Source organism: Xiphophorus hellerii, chromosome 6, assembly GCF_003331165.1.
Source record: "Xiphophorus hellerii strain 12219 chromosome 6, Xiphophorus_hellerii-4.1, whole genome shotgun sequence".
Lineage (NCBI taxonomy): Eukaryota > Metazoa > Chordata > Actinopteri > Cyprinodontiformes > Poeciliidae > Xiphophorus > Xiphophorus hellerii.
The window spans coordinates 18,602,907-18,620,307 of NC_045677.1; the positions used below are offsets into that span (position 1 = coordinate 18,602,907).

A 17,401-nucleotide genomic window follows, 5' to 3' on the forward strand; every position below is an offset into this window, starting at 1 on the left:
TTCTTTACTTAATTATAGTTTTTAAATGACAAGATATATGATATTTAGTCAGTGTGTGTGAAAACGTGCAGAGAATGCCACATTTTTGTAATACAAAAATGACGCCATGATAAATTATTTAATAACTTTTTCACCTTTATTGTATGTATGCTGTACAGTTCAACTTAAAAAACAAACAACTCTATTAATGGGTGAAATATAAAAAAGGCTCCAAAAACATGTTTGTGTCCCACAAGTACTTTTCTTGCCCTCCCCTTTTTTTTTAGCAAAAGCCATAATTTGCATGGAGATTATAACCTATACATTTAGACAGTGGGTAAAATAGATATTGAATATATTTGTGTGAATATTTTTCTGAAATTTCTATTGATGTGAAATTCACACCAGATGTCAGCAATAACCCCAAACAATCCACACATGTAAATAAATCAAAGCAGACTTGTCCACAAATAATGTTACCATAAAAATGTTGGAATGACACAGAGCATAATGAACACACCAATAGAGATTATTTGTTTGTGTCTTTGGAAATATTTTCCTACTTGATAATTCACTCTATTCTTTACATCTTCAGAGTCTTACCAAAAATATCCTGGTCCTTTTTTCTATTCATTATTGATTCAGTTATATAAAGCCTGCCAGTACCATATTCTCTAATATAGCACACATCATGATGTTCCTACCTGAAAACATCACTTTTCAGAAATCTTAAAAGGGGCGTGACTGTGGCTCTTTTATGGTGAAATGATGTCTTTCACACTTCCAGGTTATGGTTCCTTCCTTCCCACTTCCAGATTACATCTTGTTCCTTTCCACGTCCAGATTGTTGCTCCAACGATGATCACTAGAACATTCAGAAGTTTAGAAATGCATAGAATCAATGCAATAATAATGATTTAAAACAGAGTTTTGTGTGAAGTCTTCCTTGGTTTTATCAATCCTATCAATACTGTGGCAATGAATACCTTTTCATAGGCCAAACACATAACATTCATTTATGGACTAAATTGTTTAAAAAAATGTCTGTATGTGTGGCTTATTTGAGTGTTCATAGGTGTGAATCTCATATCAATGGAAAAAATAGAAATATTTGTACTGATAATAGATTGAATTGTTTAATACTTTCTTTTACCTGCTGTACTTTATTGAACCTGTTTTTGATACTGTTCTGATCTCAAGTCTTCTTGGATTTAGTCTGCAAGCAATCCACATTTTCACTTGGCAATATTTATCTCTGCCCCTTATAAGCTTTTTGTCAAAACTCTGATATTTATAATAACGTATTCACGATTTCCTCCACCTTGAGAAAAATTTGGTCCCATCTGAATAAAAGTAACCCCAGATTATGATGTGTAGCTACCACATTTCACTGTGTATGTAGCGTCCTTTCAGATGTGTGTTGTTTCTGTCATAAAACCTTACTTCTTATATAGAGATACAGATTGTTGTCACTCATAGACCACAAACAGTTGCAAACAGAAGCTAATGGCATCTGTTTCATTCTTGTCTTTTTTTTTTTTAAATAAAGAGAAATGTACACCTTTGGTTATATCACAGTTGATTCATGTTTTCTCCTAGTATTTATGACTGTTTTATTCTGTCTGCAAACTATAGATTAATTTACAGTAATCTGATTTGTTTTACGTATGTGTACACCCATGCAGACAGAAGACTAGAACTGAGTTAAAAGTTGTTTCAAAGGGGTTTTAGCTTAAGGATGTCCAGACTGTCAAACCAGGTTGTTGAAGATACTTTATTTGCTACTTTTTTTTTAGACAAAGAAGCCTGAAAACTGAGCTAATTCTTTCCTTAGCAATACAAGGCATAGCCTATCCATTGTTTTGTTGTGAAGAACTTTGCACTTTGGCTGTGGCTCTTAAGTTTTCTCTTTATTCTAAATTAAGTGTAATTTGAAAATTGTCAGGATACCTGTTGTTTGAACAAGAGTAGAATTATGTTCACAGCAGCCTTTTGAAGTTCCTGCTAACTTTGCACAGTTTTTGTTTTCTAGATTGTTCATTTAATGTAAACAAATGAAGACTGCATGCAGAAATACTAATAACAGTTAAATTTACCAAAGTAATAGCTTCTCAGAAACAATTTTGGCAAACCCATTTTATGTTGTATTTCCATTCTACTCCTTTAACATTAACTACATTTTGATTAAAGTGTGTTTTGTCTTCTGTTACATTTGACAGCATTTCATATACAGTGCCTTAACACATTTTTCACACCCATTCAAACGTTTCACACTTCATCACATTAATCACAAACCATCAATATCTTTCATTTATTTGATGTTATGTTAAAGGCATTTAAAAAAGCCTGTAACTGTCAAGTGTAGCAAAAATAATATCTAATTCTGAACATTTCTTCAAAATAATAATAAAAATAATGTGGTGTACATTTGGATTCAGCCAACTTTAATCCAACAGCACTAAATAAAATCAAGTACAACTCTTTGCCTTCAAAAATTGCCTAATTAGTAAATAGAGTTCAACTTGTTGTAATATGATTTTAGTTCAGATTTGAACATCTCAGAAGGCAAAACTCAATCTATTTCTGAAAATGAAAGCAATATGGGATAACTGCAGTTCTTAAAGACACAGTCTTCCAACTAAACTGACAGGTCAGGCAGTAAATAGAGACTTTAATCATGATTTCCTCCACCGTGAATAAAGTGGAGGAAATCCACTTTATTCACGGTGGACCATCCATAAGAGGTGGACCTTATGGATGGTCCTTTATTCACCTTTATTCCTTTATTCACGGTGGACCATCCATAAGGTCCACCTCTTATGGATAGACCTTCCATAAGAGGTCCATCATAATTATGGAAGAGTTGCACTGGCTACCACTCAGGTGAAAATATGTCATATTTACTATTATTTAATCATTCCACAAAACTGGAAGAGTGGCTTAAAGAAAGCTGTTGCAGGAAACACAACATAAGAATTCTCACTTGCAGTTTAAAGTCTACAGACTCTCAATCTAAGATTGAACTGAGCTTGAGCAATCTTAGCATATCCATGTGTTCAAATAAAATAAATCTTGATCATGTAGATTGAGGTTTGTGGTTGAATAATGTGACAAAACCTGAAACTCTTCAAATGGTATGAATACTTTTACACAGCACTAGAACAAGCTTTTAAAACTCAGATCATGCTTTAGAAATAAGAAATATTGCTGTGTTTTATTTTACAAGTGTACTGTTTCCTATAGCCCTACTAATATAAATTGCAGCAAAGTTATGGCTATAAGGCCTAATTGCTTTCCTTTGAAGTTATTTTATTTATTTGTAAAGGGACGCATATTTTTTAGTCTCGGTACTTCTAACATAGTTGTTGATGTGCAACATCCTTAAGGTTTGTACATGTGTGAGCAAATGGGATACCAAGACGCATCATTCGTAGATCACAGATGCTTAAAGCCAAAGGAAAAAGAAATAATTCTGCACACCCAATATTTCAATCCCTTTATTTATCTTGTATAAAAAGGGAAATCATCATAATTTTACACTACTTAATTCTCTGAAGAATGGACAAAAACCTCCTGTTTTTGAAGTCCCACTGACCACACACAGAAAGAGGTCTTTTGGACTGCAGACATTGTTAACCTTATGTGAGTAAATCAAAGTAATTTTATGGGAAATAAGGTGTCATAATTTGAAGTTATCAGTATGAAGTGTCATTCTTGCCAGATTTATTGCTTGCAATGAAAAGCTTTGAAGTTATTTGTGTTACTATGTTGTATTAATATGGATTCAAGTCTTTGCCAGTTATGGAAAACTGTTTTTTAAATGCAATTAGTGAAATGTGACATAATTATTCTCAGCTAAATTATTTTTATTAAAGTATTCTAAAGTGTCTAAGCTTGATTTTTTTTTTTTTACTTTAACAGCATTGTCACTGCATAGCTGTTATCAAAGTACAGAAAACTTGTGTTCCAAGGAATACGCCATAATTTGGGCAATAAGTCACTGAATCAAAGATCTGCTGCACAACAAGAAGATTTGAAATTTCAAATTATTTAATTTAACCATGAAAAGAATGCTAAAACAGTCTTTAAGAGTTTGAGGCACTTTGAGATTTGAACATAGTGAAGGAAGTATTCCCTGTTTTGAATTCATTTTAATAACAGAGGAAAAAAATACCGTTTGAATCAATCTGAATTTAGGACGAGTTTTCTAAATGGCTAAATGGCAACAGGATTCCTACTACAGTCTGTACTCATTCAAGTTTCCAGCTGTAAATAATGGATAGTCTACTCAAAAGATATTACTCTTTAGTAGAGAGAATTGTTACAGTTTGTATTTATTCACTACTTTTTATGACAAAACAAAGCTCTTTTTTAAAATTATGACACACAGATTAGGGCTTTGCACACTGTTGAGTCTGAAGATCACCAAACTGTGCAAATGTTTCCCAGAAACATCCTTATTTCTTCTCTACTATTATTAAAATAGTTCTATTTAAATTGCTTCTCATCCAAAAATATTTATCTAAATGTGAAACATGCACTTTTCTATCAATAGTCTATGTAAAAAAAACAAAAAGATTCATAGTGCAATTCAAGTGCTTCACTTCCATTTTCCACCACAATTGCTAATTGCAAATCTCAGTTGCTCCAAGTGAATCCCTTTCAATTTCCTGTGATGATATGTTAGAGAAAAAGTTTGCAATGAAATGTAGCTGGAATTAAAGATGCTAAACTAAGCAGGTACATATTATCCATAACCAACATCTACTACTACAGTAAAGATTTATGATATTGACTTTGAAGTCTATGTGTTCTTACTTCTTTATTTATATTCAAAACTAGATTATTAATGTCCCTATGTCTTTTCTTAGCATGATTCAAATCTAGTTTGTTGCTGTCCATAGTTAACTCTCTTCATCCTTTACAGCTCTCGAACTCTGGATACTTTCATTTTAACGTCAGTTTCCTAGAATAGATGAATCTCTATATCCATACAGAGGTCTTTACATTTTTCACGATGGTTGCTGCCTTGTCTGTGGCTGATCTTGACCTCGCTCCTTGCTTCTCTTGGACTGTATTGCATCGATTTTGTTCTGCCACGGTGCCCCCAGAAACAGGGCTGCTTGTTCTGGAGGTCTGCTGGGTGTTTTTGGTCTGGTAGGTTTGAAAGGCCATATCCAATTGCTCCTGAGCAACCCTCAGGTGTCGATGCAGGCTTGCAAGGTCGGAGGGGATGTTCTCGTCTGGGCTTGTACACTGCTGCTCCTGGGCTACGTTGGCCATGTTCTGCTCATGGGGGATGAGGCTGTTGGGAATCCTACTGGGTTTGTCTGTTTTCATCACAAGGTTGTACCCAGGAGGGGAGGATGTGATGTTGCGTGAAAATGGGTAGCCATAGGATGCGGAACGTCGGTCGCGGTTCCTCTTCATGTGAAGAGTGTCCCGAAATGTGCCAATTCCCAAGTGAAGCATTTCACACACATTTAGCACAAGACAGAGGCAACTCACCACATACATAATAAGGAGAAAGATTGTTTTCTCTGTAGGTCTGGAGATAAAACAGTCCACTCTGTGTGGACAAGGTACCCTGTTGCACACATAAGAGGGACTAACTCGAAATCCATACAGTAGATATTGTCCAGCTAGGAAAGCAATTTCAAAAATAGCTCGTGACATGAGCTGGAGAACATAGATTCTCATCAGGCCTTGTTGCATGATTTTTCTGCGGCCATCATGTTTTGGTGGGTCTTTGCCAGTGCTGCTCACAGGATCTACCTTGCCCTCCTGGACATCCAGTGCATCCTCGTAGATCATTGGTTCAGCGTCATCATCTTCCTCCTCCAGGACCCCCTCAACAGGCTGACTTTCTCTCCATCTTGTGTGAGGGGGCGGCCTCTTGCGAAGTCTTTGGTGCTTCCTGCGATCATCCTCCGAAGATCGGGCTATCTTGTGAATGGCATAACCCATGTACATGATGGAGGGAGTGGAAATCATGATTATCTGAAAGACCCAGAAACGAACATGCGAGAGGGGGGCAAAGGCATCATAGCATACATTGTCACAGCCCGGCTGCTTGGTGTTGCAGGTGAATTTGGCTTGTTCATCGGAGTAGATGGATTCACCTCCAACAGCTGTCAGTACGATGCGAAAGATGATGAGCACAGTGAGCCACACTTTCCCCACAAATGTGGAGTGATTGTGAATCTCTTCCAGAAGGCGGGTGAGAAAACTCCAGCTCATGTTGCTCCTACAAGCTTTTAACTACAATCTGTAAAACAAAAGACAAAATTAGAAATTGTACCGACATATTGATAGACATTGAACTCATAATTTCTGGTGCCAAACCACAGTTTTTTTCCTGGAGCAGAAACTTATGTTTATTGTGACTCTTGGTGATTGTTTCTTCAACTAAAACCCTATGAACATTTTTTTAAAACAAACAACAAAATCATACAGTCTCATAATACAACAAATCAAAGATTTGGCTGATTTTATTTATGTCTTTTCAGGACGTTTTAATTATATTCTAAGGTGGAATAACGACCTGACGCGATCATTCAAACCACTTTGTACAAAACATGCATTAATATATACCCATCGGGGGAACATTTCATCCCCGCTTTGAATTTATTTAAATAAATTTTCAAAATTATCCTGATAGTTTCCTGTAAAGAGATGTTGTTAAATGAATCCAATAAATTCAATGTCTATTGGAGTTATTTAGTTTGTGTCAAACTTTTCTGATTTTAAAAGATTTAAAAAAAGGCCAAAAAGACATTATAACCAAAATAAATGGTTTAAAAATATATTACAAAAATATATTATAGTTTACTATCGAACCAAAATAACACTGAGATTTGAGCAGTCATGTGAACATTTCTCACCTTAATTTATAAAATTACTTAACTAGACTGAAAAATAAAATTATATTCAACGGTTTACGTAAAGATATGAAAAGGTTTATCTGTAGGTACAAAAGAGAAGTAAGAATGGTATAAATGGCAATTTTAGGTGTGAAATAATGAGTGTGAATTGACAAGGGGGTAAACGAATCTAGAGCCCTTAATTTAGGATTACAGTCAAACATTTGTTGACACCTAAATGATTAAATATACATGGTAATCTCATAAAATGAAAAGGAAAGTTATGTATTTATTCATTTTGTATTCCAGACCCTTCATAGGAAGGAAAACATGAAACCTGACACAAATTTACCCCTTTCCCTTTAAAGATTTTTGGGGTCAATCAGTTTTTATTAGTGACTCGTCTCCGCTCAAACAACACCAGTAAAAGAAAAAAACAAAAAAAAAACAAACAACCAGTGAATACATTGCAAACAATTTCTGTAGTTTCGTATTCTTATTTTGATCACAATCCAACAGAATGTCAAACATATGGGATACAAAGATTTTCACCACAGTGGGATTCTGTTCTAGATAGGACTGCTTTCAAGTGAATGCCTGTTAAAACTGAAGAAAATTGCACAAAAAAGAGGAGAATAGATTAAAAGACAAAGTCCTTCATCAGGCACTACAATTAGCAGTCATTGTCATAAATGAATCCATTTGAATCAGACCCATGATCACCACACCCTTACAGCTGGACCAAAGGCTGGAAATAAAATGGCAACCATGTGAATTGATGGAAGACTTTTTAGTTCAAAGTTTGATCGTGTCAAAGTGCTTTAGCACAACATGCTGCTAGTTAAGCACCAGAGCAAAAAGCAAAAAAAGAGGATGACATAAGATTGCACAGGGTCATACGCTCCTCACGGCCAACATCACTGCAGATACTGTGAGGCAATAAGAGCTGTGAAGAGGAGACAGCTTAGCACTTTCATTCACTCAGTCTGTATGTTGATCTCACGACTATGATACTGTACTGCCTTGTGTGATATGCCATCCACCCAACCATCTGAGAGAACAGTAGAGGCTTGTTGCCCCAACCAGAAAGTCTTCCCTCTTCTACCAGTACTCCCGGTGCAGGAGAGAGTTGAAAATATGACGAGTTGAAAATGTCTGCTCCAGAATGGCACTACAACAGCCCTGTTCAGTTCAGTTACTTATATTTAAATATACCTTATTGTTTATTTGTAACCTTTATTTAATGTCTCATTGAGATTAAAAATCTCTTTTTCAAGCGAGACCATGGGCAAGAACAGTTATGGTGTTTATCACGGCATTATCTAGCCTGAATAAAATAGTTTAACAAGTGACAACAACAGGGACGTCTTGTTGCTAGCCAGCTTTCCACTGCTTTCTCAGTGTCTATTTGTTCTTTCAATAAACATATATCTTTTGTTTCATTTACTACATTTACATACCTACTTGCTTTGATAGCCTGTCACTTTGCTGCTATTGCACCAAAGCTGTTCCCCACTGTGGGACAATAAAAAAAATTTCATTTCGATATAGGCAAAATATAAATAAAAATTTGCCTGCAAGTATAATTTGTTGCAAATTTAAACTGTACTAATTTAGAAAAAAAAAAACTCTGGTATTGTTTCAAAGGGAAACATTTTTTCCTATCATTTTACTCTTTTATTTTTTTGTATTGTTATGATCCTACATTATGTTGATTTTGATTTTGATTTTAAGCAACTAATCATTAAACACAGATATAAAAATGAATTTTGACCAACTGCAGTAGATTTATATAGGACGGATTTTTGTTGCACACTATTTCTTTCTACTCCTAGATCAAACCCAAAAACAAAAGTTCAGTCAACATAGTTTGCATGGTTGAGTAAAAATGTATGGTTTTGAAACTAACAAGAAGAAAATCCATGGAAAATGACACACAGAAAATTCATACAAAAATGTTATTCACTATATATAAATTTCAGCTTTTCGTAAAATTCAAACTGAGATCAGTTTGTTTTATTTATTTCTTATAGATTTGTTCATATATCACCAAAATAGTTTCTTTTTCTTTTATCTTTTTATTCTAAGCATTACGTTACATTATATCAAAAACTGTATTAATATATAAAGTGTATAATAAAAAAATATAATAAAAAAGTAAAGAAAAAGATCAGCATTATTATTAGTTTTGAATCGAATGATGACATTTAAATAAACAACAAGTATTTAAATTTAGATTTTTAAATCTGGACCTTCAAGAAATACATACATACCAGTAAAAAAACATATATTCATATCAGTAAAAAGCATGAGCAAAGAGTTACCAGTAGAATTTCACAGAATGCATTTTGGGAAACAAAATTTAACAGAATTAACTCACCTGAAAAAGTTGCACATGAATTTCCCATTCTGGAGTCCTCACTTGTCCTCCCTAGTTATTTCTGCACAGCCTGACTCATTATGGGACAACTCCATCCCTAAGCACTTGTTTTTTCCCGTCATATTAACATCCAGATTAACTAAAAACTAAAGCGGAGGCTTAATTTCCTGGTCGAGAATTTCCTTCTTATCCTGGTAGCCTAGTCTGCAAAGAAGTGAGGTCTCGCTATAGTGGATGGATGCCTCACATGCTGGCTTGTGTCTGGTTTCTATTACACCAGTCTTCTGCCCAAGAAGGAAGTACAAAAAAAACTGAGAGCCGCAAAAAAAAAAAAAAAGAAAAAAAAAATCCTCCTCTGGCAAATGACCCTGATCCAAGGGTCCAGACTTGAGAATATTGTACTGCAGATTGAAACGAACACTCAGTTGAGGGAATGTGTTATTCGCAACACAGTCTAACTCCCCTTCCCCCCACCACCCCTTCGCCCCATTTGAAACAGATGATGAGTCTCCTTCTCTCGCTTTTTCTCTTACTTTATCTTGCTCTCTGTGCTTCTGTTTTTCCATCTATATCTTGGTTTTATGTTATCATGCCTCCAAAGATTTATACACAGGAATAGCTTTACTGAGTAAATGGATATGCAATTTTAAGACTTCACAATTGGGTCCTGTTATATGTTTACATCAATTTCTTTCCAATTCAGTCCCATAGGTTTCACAGTCGGCTATAACAGTTGCAGATTTGCAACCTCTTTATTATTTGTCGATTACATAAGAGTTGACACAGGGTGACAGTAATGAAGAAACAACTTTAGGGAGACAAAGAAAGGGACTTTTAGGACAATAGTGTCACCAAGACATAAGCCACCTTGCCTTGGTGCAGATCAGCTAAAATGTAACCAGCAGGTACGCTCAGTCATGTCAAGTGTCATAATATTTAGATCTTTCATCCCGGCAGATAGCCAGATAACAGAAAACCGAACAGATCACTCTCTGCATTCCTGCAACATGTCTTTTCCAACTTTGGGTTTAAACTTTTAGCTGTCACCTTGCTCAATTGCAACCCAATGGCTAACATTATTAAATATATTTGAGTTTTTCTCACATAAGTGAAGGAGTTTCTTTATCAAATGCTCTCACACACATAGTCAGTTGTTTCTTTTAGTCAGTAACGACACAACAAAGAACAGAAGGGGGGAGGAGACTGGGGTGTGATTCATGGAAAATTAAAACTGGAAAGTTAATTCCTCCCTGACTTTATTCTGTTTGCCAGAACTTGCTGTCAGAATTTGGAACAAGAAATTATTTTTGAACAGAGGACAGATAAATGGCTTGGCGTCTGGTTTACATTAATGATAGAAGCCTGGTCATTGTCACAGTGATTGTTTTACAGTGTTTCTTTTACATGGTCATTGGTAATCTTTTGCTGTGATATTTATATGGTTATAAAGCAAAGAGTAATGCTCAACAATTCTACTTTGCTTACATTAATAAGCAAAGGCTGTAGCTTCAACAGTAACAAAATTTGTTACAGTGCCTTATAAAAGTAGTCATGGATCTTGGAGTTTGTGGCTGGATTTTGTCCCATCCAGCCACAAATGCCAATGTAAAGGAGAACATAATGGTGATAACAAAGTTAAAAGTCAAATGAGTTCATTTCTGTTGAGTATGGGGCGCTTCTGTTCTATCTTCATGTGCTGTGCAACATTTGACATTTTCATGCAAATATGTCAAATCCTTGCAATATTTTATCAAACCGTCTCAGTGCTGGCCTCTTAGGTTGAATGGTCGCTACTGCAGATCCTTTTTCCTATTGGTTACAACTTGACAAATTGGTTAATGTCCAAATCACACAGCCATTTACTATTTATCACAAAAACAGAAAGGAAGCAGCACTTGCAAGCATTATCAGAAATATTTGCCTCAAAATCACTTGTTTGAGTGAATTTTGGTCTAAATAGAACCCCGAAGAGCTAGCCATTTGAGCCTGCAGAACCCTTTGACCTGGGGCCTCACCTCAGAGGCAAGACTCTTCATCTAAGAGAACTGATGCAGCAAGAAAATGAGAAAGGGAAAGGCTGTTGGATTGACCGCACCATTTGGAGTTTTGACATGTGATAAGCCCTAGGGACCAACAGGCACATGTTTTTTAGTTGCAACACATTTGGCATCTTTCAGAAATAACCCGCAAAATGCAGATGATTTAGTTGGTAAGGAAATGGAAATTTAACTTTTCTTTTTAATGTTTTTCAAGTTGACGTGGTAACACCCAGTTACCACATCAACATGTCAAGTTAAATCGTGTTTTGTTATAATTTCTGCACCATTTCACAGCATCTGAAATGTGATGGACAAACATTGCATCTGACCGCAGCCATGTGCTAATCATTTTTGCTTTGGAGTTGCCACATAATTAAAATACCAAAATAAAATTTTAGTGCATCAGATTTTAATGTGAGCCTTAAAATGATCAGACCTATTGTATGTTTGTGCACACTGACATAGAGGCTAAAGCTGTTTTTAAACAGCTGAATGACCCAACGTATGCCTGTCTTTAAATCAAATTCCATGACTCGACACAGAAAGGTTGGTGCTTCCTTCTGTCTAAATAACACGAAATGTGCTTACAATGTGAAAAGAAAATATCCAGGCTTGTCTAAAATCTTCTAAGGAATATGTCATAGTTGCAGCCACATTTTCAAAACATTAGTAAAGCTCAAACAATGCTGCATATCACCAAGAGACAAGCATACCCTCAGTTAAATAGGGTGGTGGCAGCATCATGTCTCCGATTTAGTTTTGTTCACGTGTAACTGAGATTTAAGGTGGACGAAATAAAAAAAGAGTTCCAAATACGAGTCGTTTTTGTCAGAAAGCAGAAAATAAAGAAAGATTTTAACTTTTTTATCATCATAGTTAGATCAGTCATGCATCAAAATCAGCAAGTCACTTCACAGTATGAAAAATAAGGTTTTGGAAAGATCTTGCCAGAATTCAGAATCTGGCAGAAAGTCTCTGAGTTATTCAAAGTGGATTTGTAAAAGATAAAGAATTTGAGAGCATTTTGCAAGTAGAACAGCCAAATATAGTCAAATCCTATAAGATAAATTCAAATTTTTCTACTCCAGATTGCCTTGAAGTAAACAGAGTAGGGATTTAAATACTGTATGCTAGTTATGAAAAATATAATATTAATTTTCAAACAAACTGTCCATATACACATGGCATATTCTTTAGCATTAGTTTGTGAATTTTGTAAGGTCAAAACTAGTTATATTTTGAGAGCCTGTAAAATCTCCTATGTAGCTTTAGCTACATGTTGTGATAATGTGATAATTAGGTAATTAGGAAACAGCAGCAGTTTGTTTTCCTGGAAGTGTCTTATAATATTTGAAACACATGTCAAAGTACAACACCAGCCCAGCAACTGTTTAACTTAAAAAAAAGAAAGATCTGTCCCTTTGTCCTCGAACGAGTCAGGCTGTTTTAGCTTTGGGAAACAGTTGTTGGTGCTGATAAATATTGATTGGACAGCCCACAGCCAGGAAAATATAACAGAGTTCCCCTGCAAGACATTATTTGACATTGCTCCTGTTACAAGGACTCTTATTACGTGATAGCCCAAAAATGTTGTAAATATTCATAAGGTTAGAGTTGCTTTTAATAATTTAATAACAACATATATTTTTAAAATATTAAATAGATGTTTTATTGTTTTAAGAGATAGTGATGAAAATAATTTAAGAAAAAAAGTAATGATTCTATTTACAAACAGCCTTGCCTTGAGAGGTTTCTGTGAGCTGTGAGGTGAAGTGATGCAGCACTGGGGAGTGAACATCTCGACAACTCTCCTTGGCCACCACCAATGTCATACCAAGAGTTTCGTCCACATATATTTACAGAACAAATTTGATGTGAGCAGACTGGGGGCTGTGAAGGTCCATGTTTATGTAACAAATCAAGCTCTAGTCTGTGATTTGGATGCCCCTCCTTTATCCTCCTCTTCCTCTACCCCTCACAGAAAAGAGTGACACAAGACACCAAAGCAAAAAAAAAAAAGAAAAGAAATATTCAGTTTAGTGCTTGGACTCCTCCTCTCTCATCCTCTCCCAACGCTATCATTAAAGCACCCTCACCAGGCTGTGAGGGACTATCCCACAGGCAGCCTGTGAGTGGTGGCAGTCCCATCGCATTTGTTCACTTTTTTTTTTCTCCCAGTTTCTCAGCCGAGCATCTCCTACCCTGGGGTCGAGTGCGTCCCGTGCCAGTTTTGCTAAGGCTGGACAACGCTGAAACAACTAAGATGAAAAGCCTTGAGGAGGATGTCAACAACTTTCCTCAGCCTGAGCCTCCCACGTTTCAATGAAGCAGCTCACTATGAGTGGAAATTAAAGAACATTCAGAAAGCAGAAATATATATTTTTTCATTATTTAAAGACATCTGAGAAGAAATAAAATTGCAAAATAATGACTAAATCATGTCATTTAGAAAATACTATATGATTCAGCATTTTTAGCAGGATTTAATGTTTTTAGAAAAAATATATATATATTATTTTAACATTTTCAGGTAATCTGTACACATGCTGCAGAGATTTTCCTTTAAGGAATCAGAATCCAACTTATGAAATATAATCGTAATGATCAAAACATCAAAGCCTTGTTTGCAGAATTGCAGAGCTTTAATCTTTAGCATCATCTTGTCTTAACTGACCATGTCAGTGATGAAGTTGAGGCAAGACTAAAGGCACAGTAGACCTAGTCAGGGTCATTCCAACTATCAGTGATGCATTATTGCGGCTCCTCCTCAGTGCTGTTGCCTTCCTCTATAACTCAGTGAACTCCAGACACTGATAACACTGCTAGCAATGCTACAGGATTTCCTCAGATTGCTTGCAGTGTAGCCATTGTGTTTGATGCACTCTGATGCAAAAAGCTTGGACCACAACTTTGTGTACACTAAGTGATGTGTTGTGCATTTGTTTTTTTATTAATGAGGACATAACAGAAGGCAATCAGCTTGAAATATTAACCTTCAAGGTCAAGGCTTTGTGATTGCAATAAAGAAAAAAAAAACATTAGATAATGTGGTCAGGAAATGTGTAGCAAATTAAAGAATTTGTGTGATTCTATAACAATCCCACAAAACCTTTAAGCTTGAAATATTTTTATCTGTCCAAATGTACTCTCTCATTCTGATTAATGAAAACCACCATCTAACTTCAGAGATCAGTGTTTGATACAGAAGGTAAAAAAGTCATGGATTTCCCACCTATTACATGACAAACAGACATGCGCACACACACTCATACCTTAGGACAGTTTCAAACCAGTAATTATCTCAATAGGCATGTTTTTAGACTGTAGTAGCAAAATAGAGTACCTGGAGAAAATCCAGTCATTCATAGAAGAGAACTCCACACAGACAGGCGCCACACTCCCCAACCCCAAGAATATAACCTGGGACCTTTTTTGCTGTAACGCAACAATAACTGAACTATGTAGGTGAGTTGCACAGCTACTAAACATGTCTAGCCACCAGATGGCGATGTTGTACGCAGCAAACTCTTGTAAACTTTTGCAAACTTTTTGGAAATGTGTGGCTAAGAACTTTAAATAATCATTAACATCTTCCAGCTGGACAATATGAACTGCAACACTGTAGCCCTGTAGCTAGAGCAAGTCAAATAAGGCAAAGAATTTTCTGGTTTAAAACTATGTTTTCATCATGCAAGACACTTTGAATTGTGTTGTTGCTGAAATGTGCCATGTAATTATATTTGCCTTGCCCTGCCCATCTCATCATGGAACACTCAAGAGGCAATTATTAATCTGTGGCAACAATTATTAATCTGTGGCAACAATTGAAAGTTAGTGTTCATAAATGCTCTCTCCATCTAGTCTGACTGAACTTAATGTTTATTGCAAATAAGAAGGGAAAATATTCTGCATGTGCAAGTTTTTTTTTTCAAGATATTTACTCAAACTGCATGGCAGCAAAAATCAACACCGATCCGAATAAACAAAATAAGATATCTTAGGTCACAAAACTACAAAACGTTAAACTTTAACTTCACCCTCTAAACTCTTAACTGTTCAGTCATTGTAAAATCTAGCAGCTGAAGGAACAACAGACCTGGTTAGAATCATTGGTAGAGTCAGAGATGCAACACAGAAGCTCTTGCTTATTCACCAATACCGTAACTATAACAACAAAAACAAAATTCACATCTATAGTGAAGTGCATTTATTAGCTTGATACTAAAAAATGTCCACTAGATGGCAGTCATGGCTTTTTTCAATTCTAGACTCCTTTTGCATCCATGTTGAAACGATTGATTATCTCAGACACTATCACAAACAGGTGAATGACCTATCCAAACTTTGTTACTGACAAGGTGAAACGATAACAGCATTGTTGCTGTGGCCTTCGAAATAAATATCAGCAAACAAGAAGAGTTCAAGGTTGAGGTATTTCTAAGCATTTGCTAATATGGTCAGTAAAATAAGGCACTGCAGATTTAGATGATACATCCCAGTTTGTCATAATTTGGGTCAATCCAATCATTAGTGCAGCATCAATTCCCAGTCAAAGTCATCTCGAGAAACTATGCAAAAAACAAAGTACTCATATTTATACTCAAAACAAACTCTTTTTTCCTCTCCACTGCACTCACAGAAGTCGGGATCGCACAATTAATCTGTTCTAGACGGAAATTTTTCACAATGTTTAAATTACTTCAAATTGCTTTCAAACCACTATAAAACAATCTCAAAATAATGTTGCATAAATCATGTTGCTGTTTGTGGTTTCTTTACAGATGTTGTTGCTGCCTTGATTTTCTGTTATTTAAACTTATTTCATCAACTTGTGTATGCAGTGAAACACAAGTGCTGGTTCAAATTCAACCTATTATTTTAGATTATTAGATCAAGTGAAATAACCTACATCTTAATAAGAGAAGAAAAGGGGCAGGAGGAACAGAAGGTGTATGAGTGTGGGAGTTAAGAGGGAGTAAGAGGTTACTTACCTGTCCACATATGGAAAAAATAACCTCTTTCTAGACTTAATGGAGGAATATCCTTGCTGACATCCAAAGGAATTGTTTCAGTGTACTGGCTCAGTTGCAGGATGACAACGACAATGGCTTACTTTTCATCAAAACCCTTCTCCACCAAGTACAGGCAGACCTCTCAGAAGACCAGCATGCCACCAAAAGACCCATTGTTCTGCAGCTCATCCGGCTACATGACCGTGACTGACAAACTGTTTATTTATTGATGGCAGCATCACAACCACTACAACCGCATTCATTCATCCAGAAATAAGGTGTCATAGATTTAAGCTATAAGCAACTGATATAAAATGCATTCTCTTCACTGTGGCAAAAAACAGCATAGAACTTACTGTATGGAAAAACTACTGTGGAATCAACCATTTAAATAAAATTATAATATTACATATTTCACATGATATATAGATATTTTAACCAGTTTGTTTAATGCTAACTGCTTAACCACAAACATAGATCAAGGTAGGCAAAACACTTTTACCTTTTCTACCAGGTAGTAGCAAAACATTTGAATTATAATTCAAACATTAATATTAAACTGTAAAATCTTAATAAAAAATTGCATTTTTTTAAATTTACTCTGCAGTCATATTTTCGAATGTAAATTTTCTAAAATATTTAAAATTAAGTTTTCGAAAATGTGATTTACCCTCTGTAATTTAACTTGTATTGATAGTTTTTTTTTGTTGGCCTTTCCTGTACTGTCTTTAGTTGGCAAGTTTGTTACTGGAAATACTTGGAAATACCCAGCTGAGAGCTTTACCCAGATCTCAGCTGGGCAAAGTCCATTAACCTGGCTAGGTTTAAAAGACAAATACAAATGAGATTATTTTCAAGTCAAATCCAAACATACTATTGGAAGGGAGAAAATTTAAATGACTGACTTGGTTCATAAGGCTCACAATTTTTGAAGATTTACTTAAATTTTACATGTTAAATTAGAGAGACCCCAGAGTGTACCTCATCTTACTCTAAATACACCGGTTCCACAAGTTTGCATAAGAAAAAAAACAGAGAAAATCATTGTAACCACATTATGAGAAAGTATTTGAATAAAAAATAAATTGCCAGACCATACTGGAAGAGAGAATAAATTTCAGGTTCATA

The 17,401-nt window shown here is 35.5% G+C and overlaps 1 protein-coding gene across 3 annotated transcripts; it reads right to left on the reverse strand.

The window, feature by feature from the left end:
- Positions 1-117: 117 nt before the first annotated feature.
- Positions 118-16,426, reverse strand: gjc2 (gap junction protein gamma 2). 3 transcript variants are annotated; one of them, XM_032564341.1, is made up of 3 exons: positions 16,253-16,426; positions 4,987-6,247; positions 118-844 (listed from the first exon to the last, which is right to left on the reverse strand). In XM_032564341.1, the coding sequence occupies exons 2-3, from the start codon at positions 6,217-6,219 to the stop codon at positions 842-844; spliced, it is 1,236 nt and encodes a 411-aa protein (XP_032420232.1). In that variant the 5' UTR covers positions 6,220-6,247; positions 16,253-16,426; the 3' UTR covers positions 118-841. The 3 variants fall into 3 exon arrangements, with proteins under 3 accessions (XP_032420232.1, XP_032420229.1, XP_032420231.1); XM_032564338.1 differs by lacking the exon at positions 118-844 and having other exon boundaries at positions 1,509-6,247; XM_032564340.1 differs by lacking the exons at positions 118-844; positions 16,253-16,426 and adding an exon at positions 9,223-9,670 and having other exon boundaries at positions 1,509-6,247.
- Between the last annotated feature and the right edge of the window lie 975 nt (positions 16,427-17,401).

What these genes read in the sequence shown, in the direction of transcription:
- gjc2 (XM_032564338.1), bottom strand. Translation starts at nt 6,219, where the DNA reads ATGAGCTGGAGTTTTCTCACCCGCCTTCTGGAAGAGATTCACAATCAC.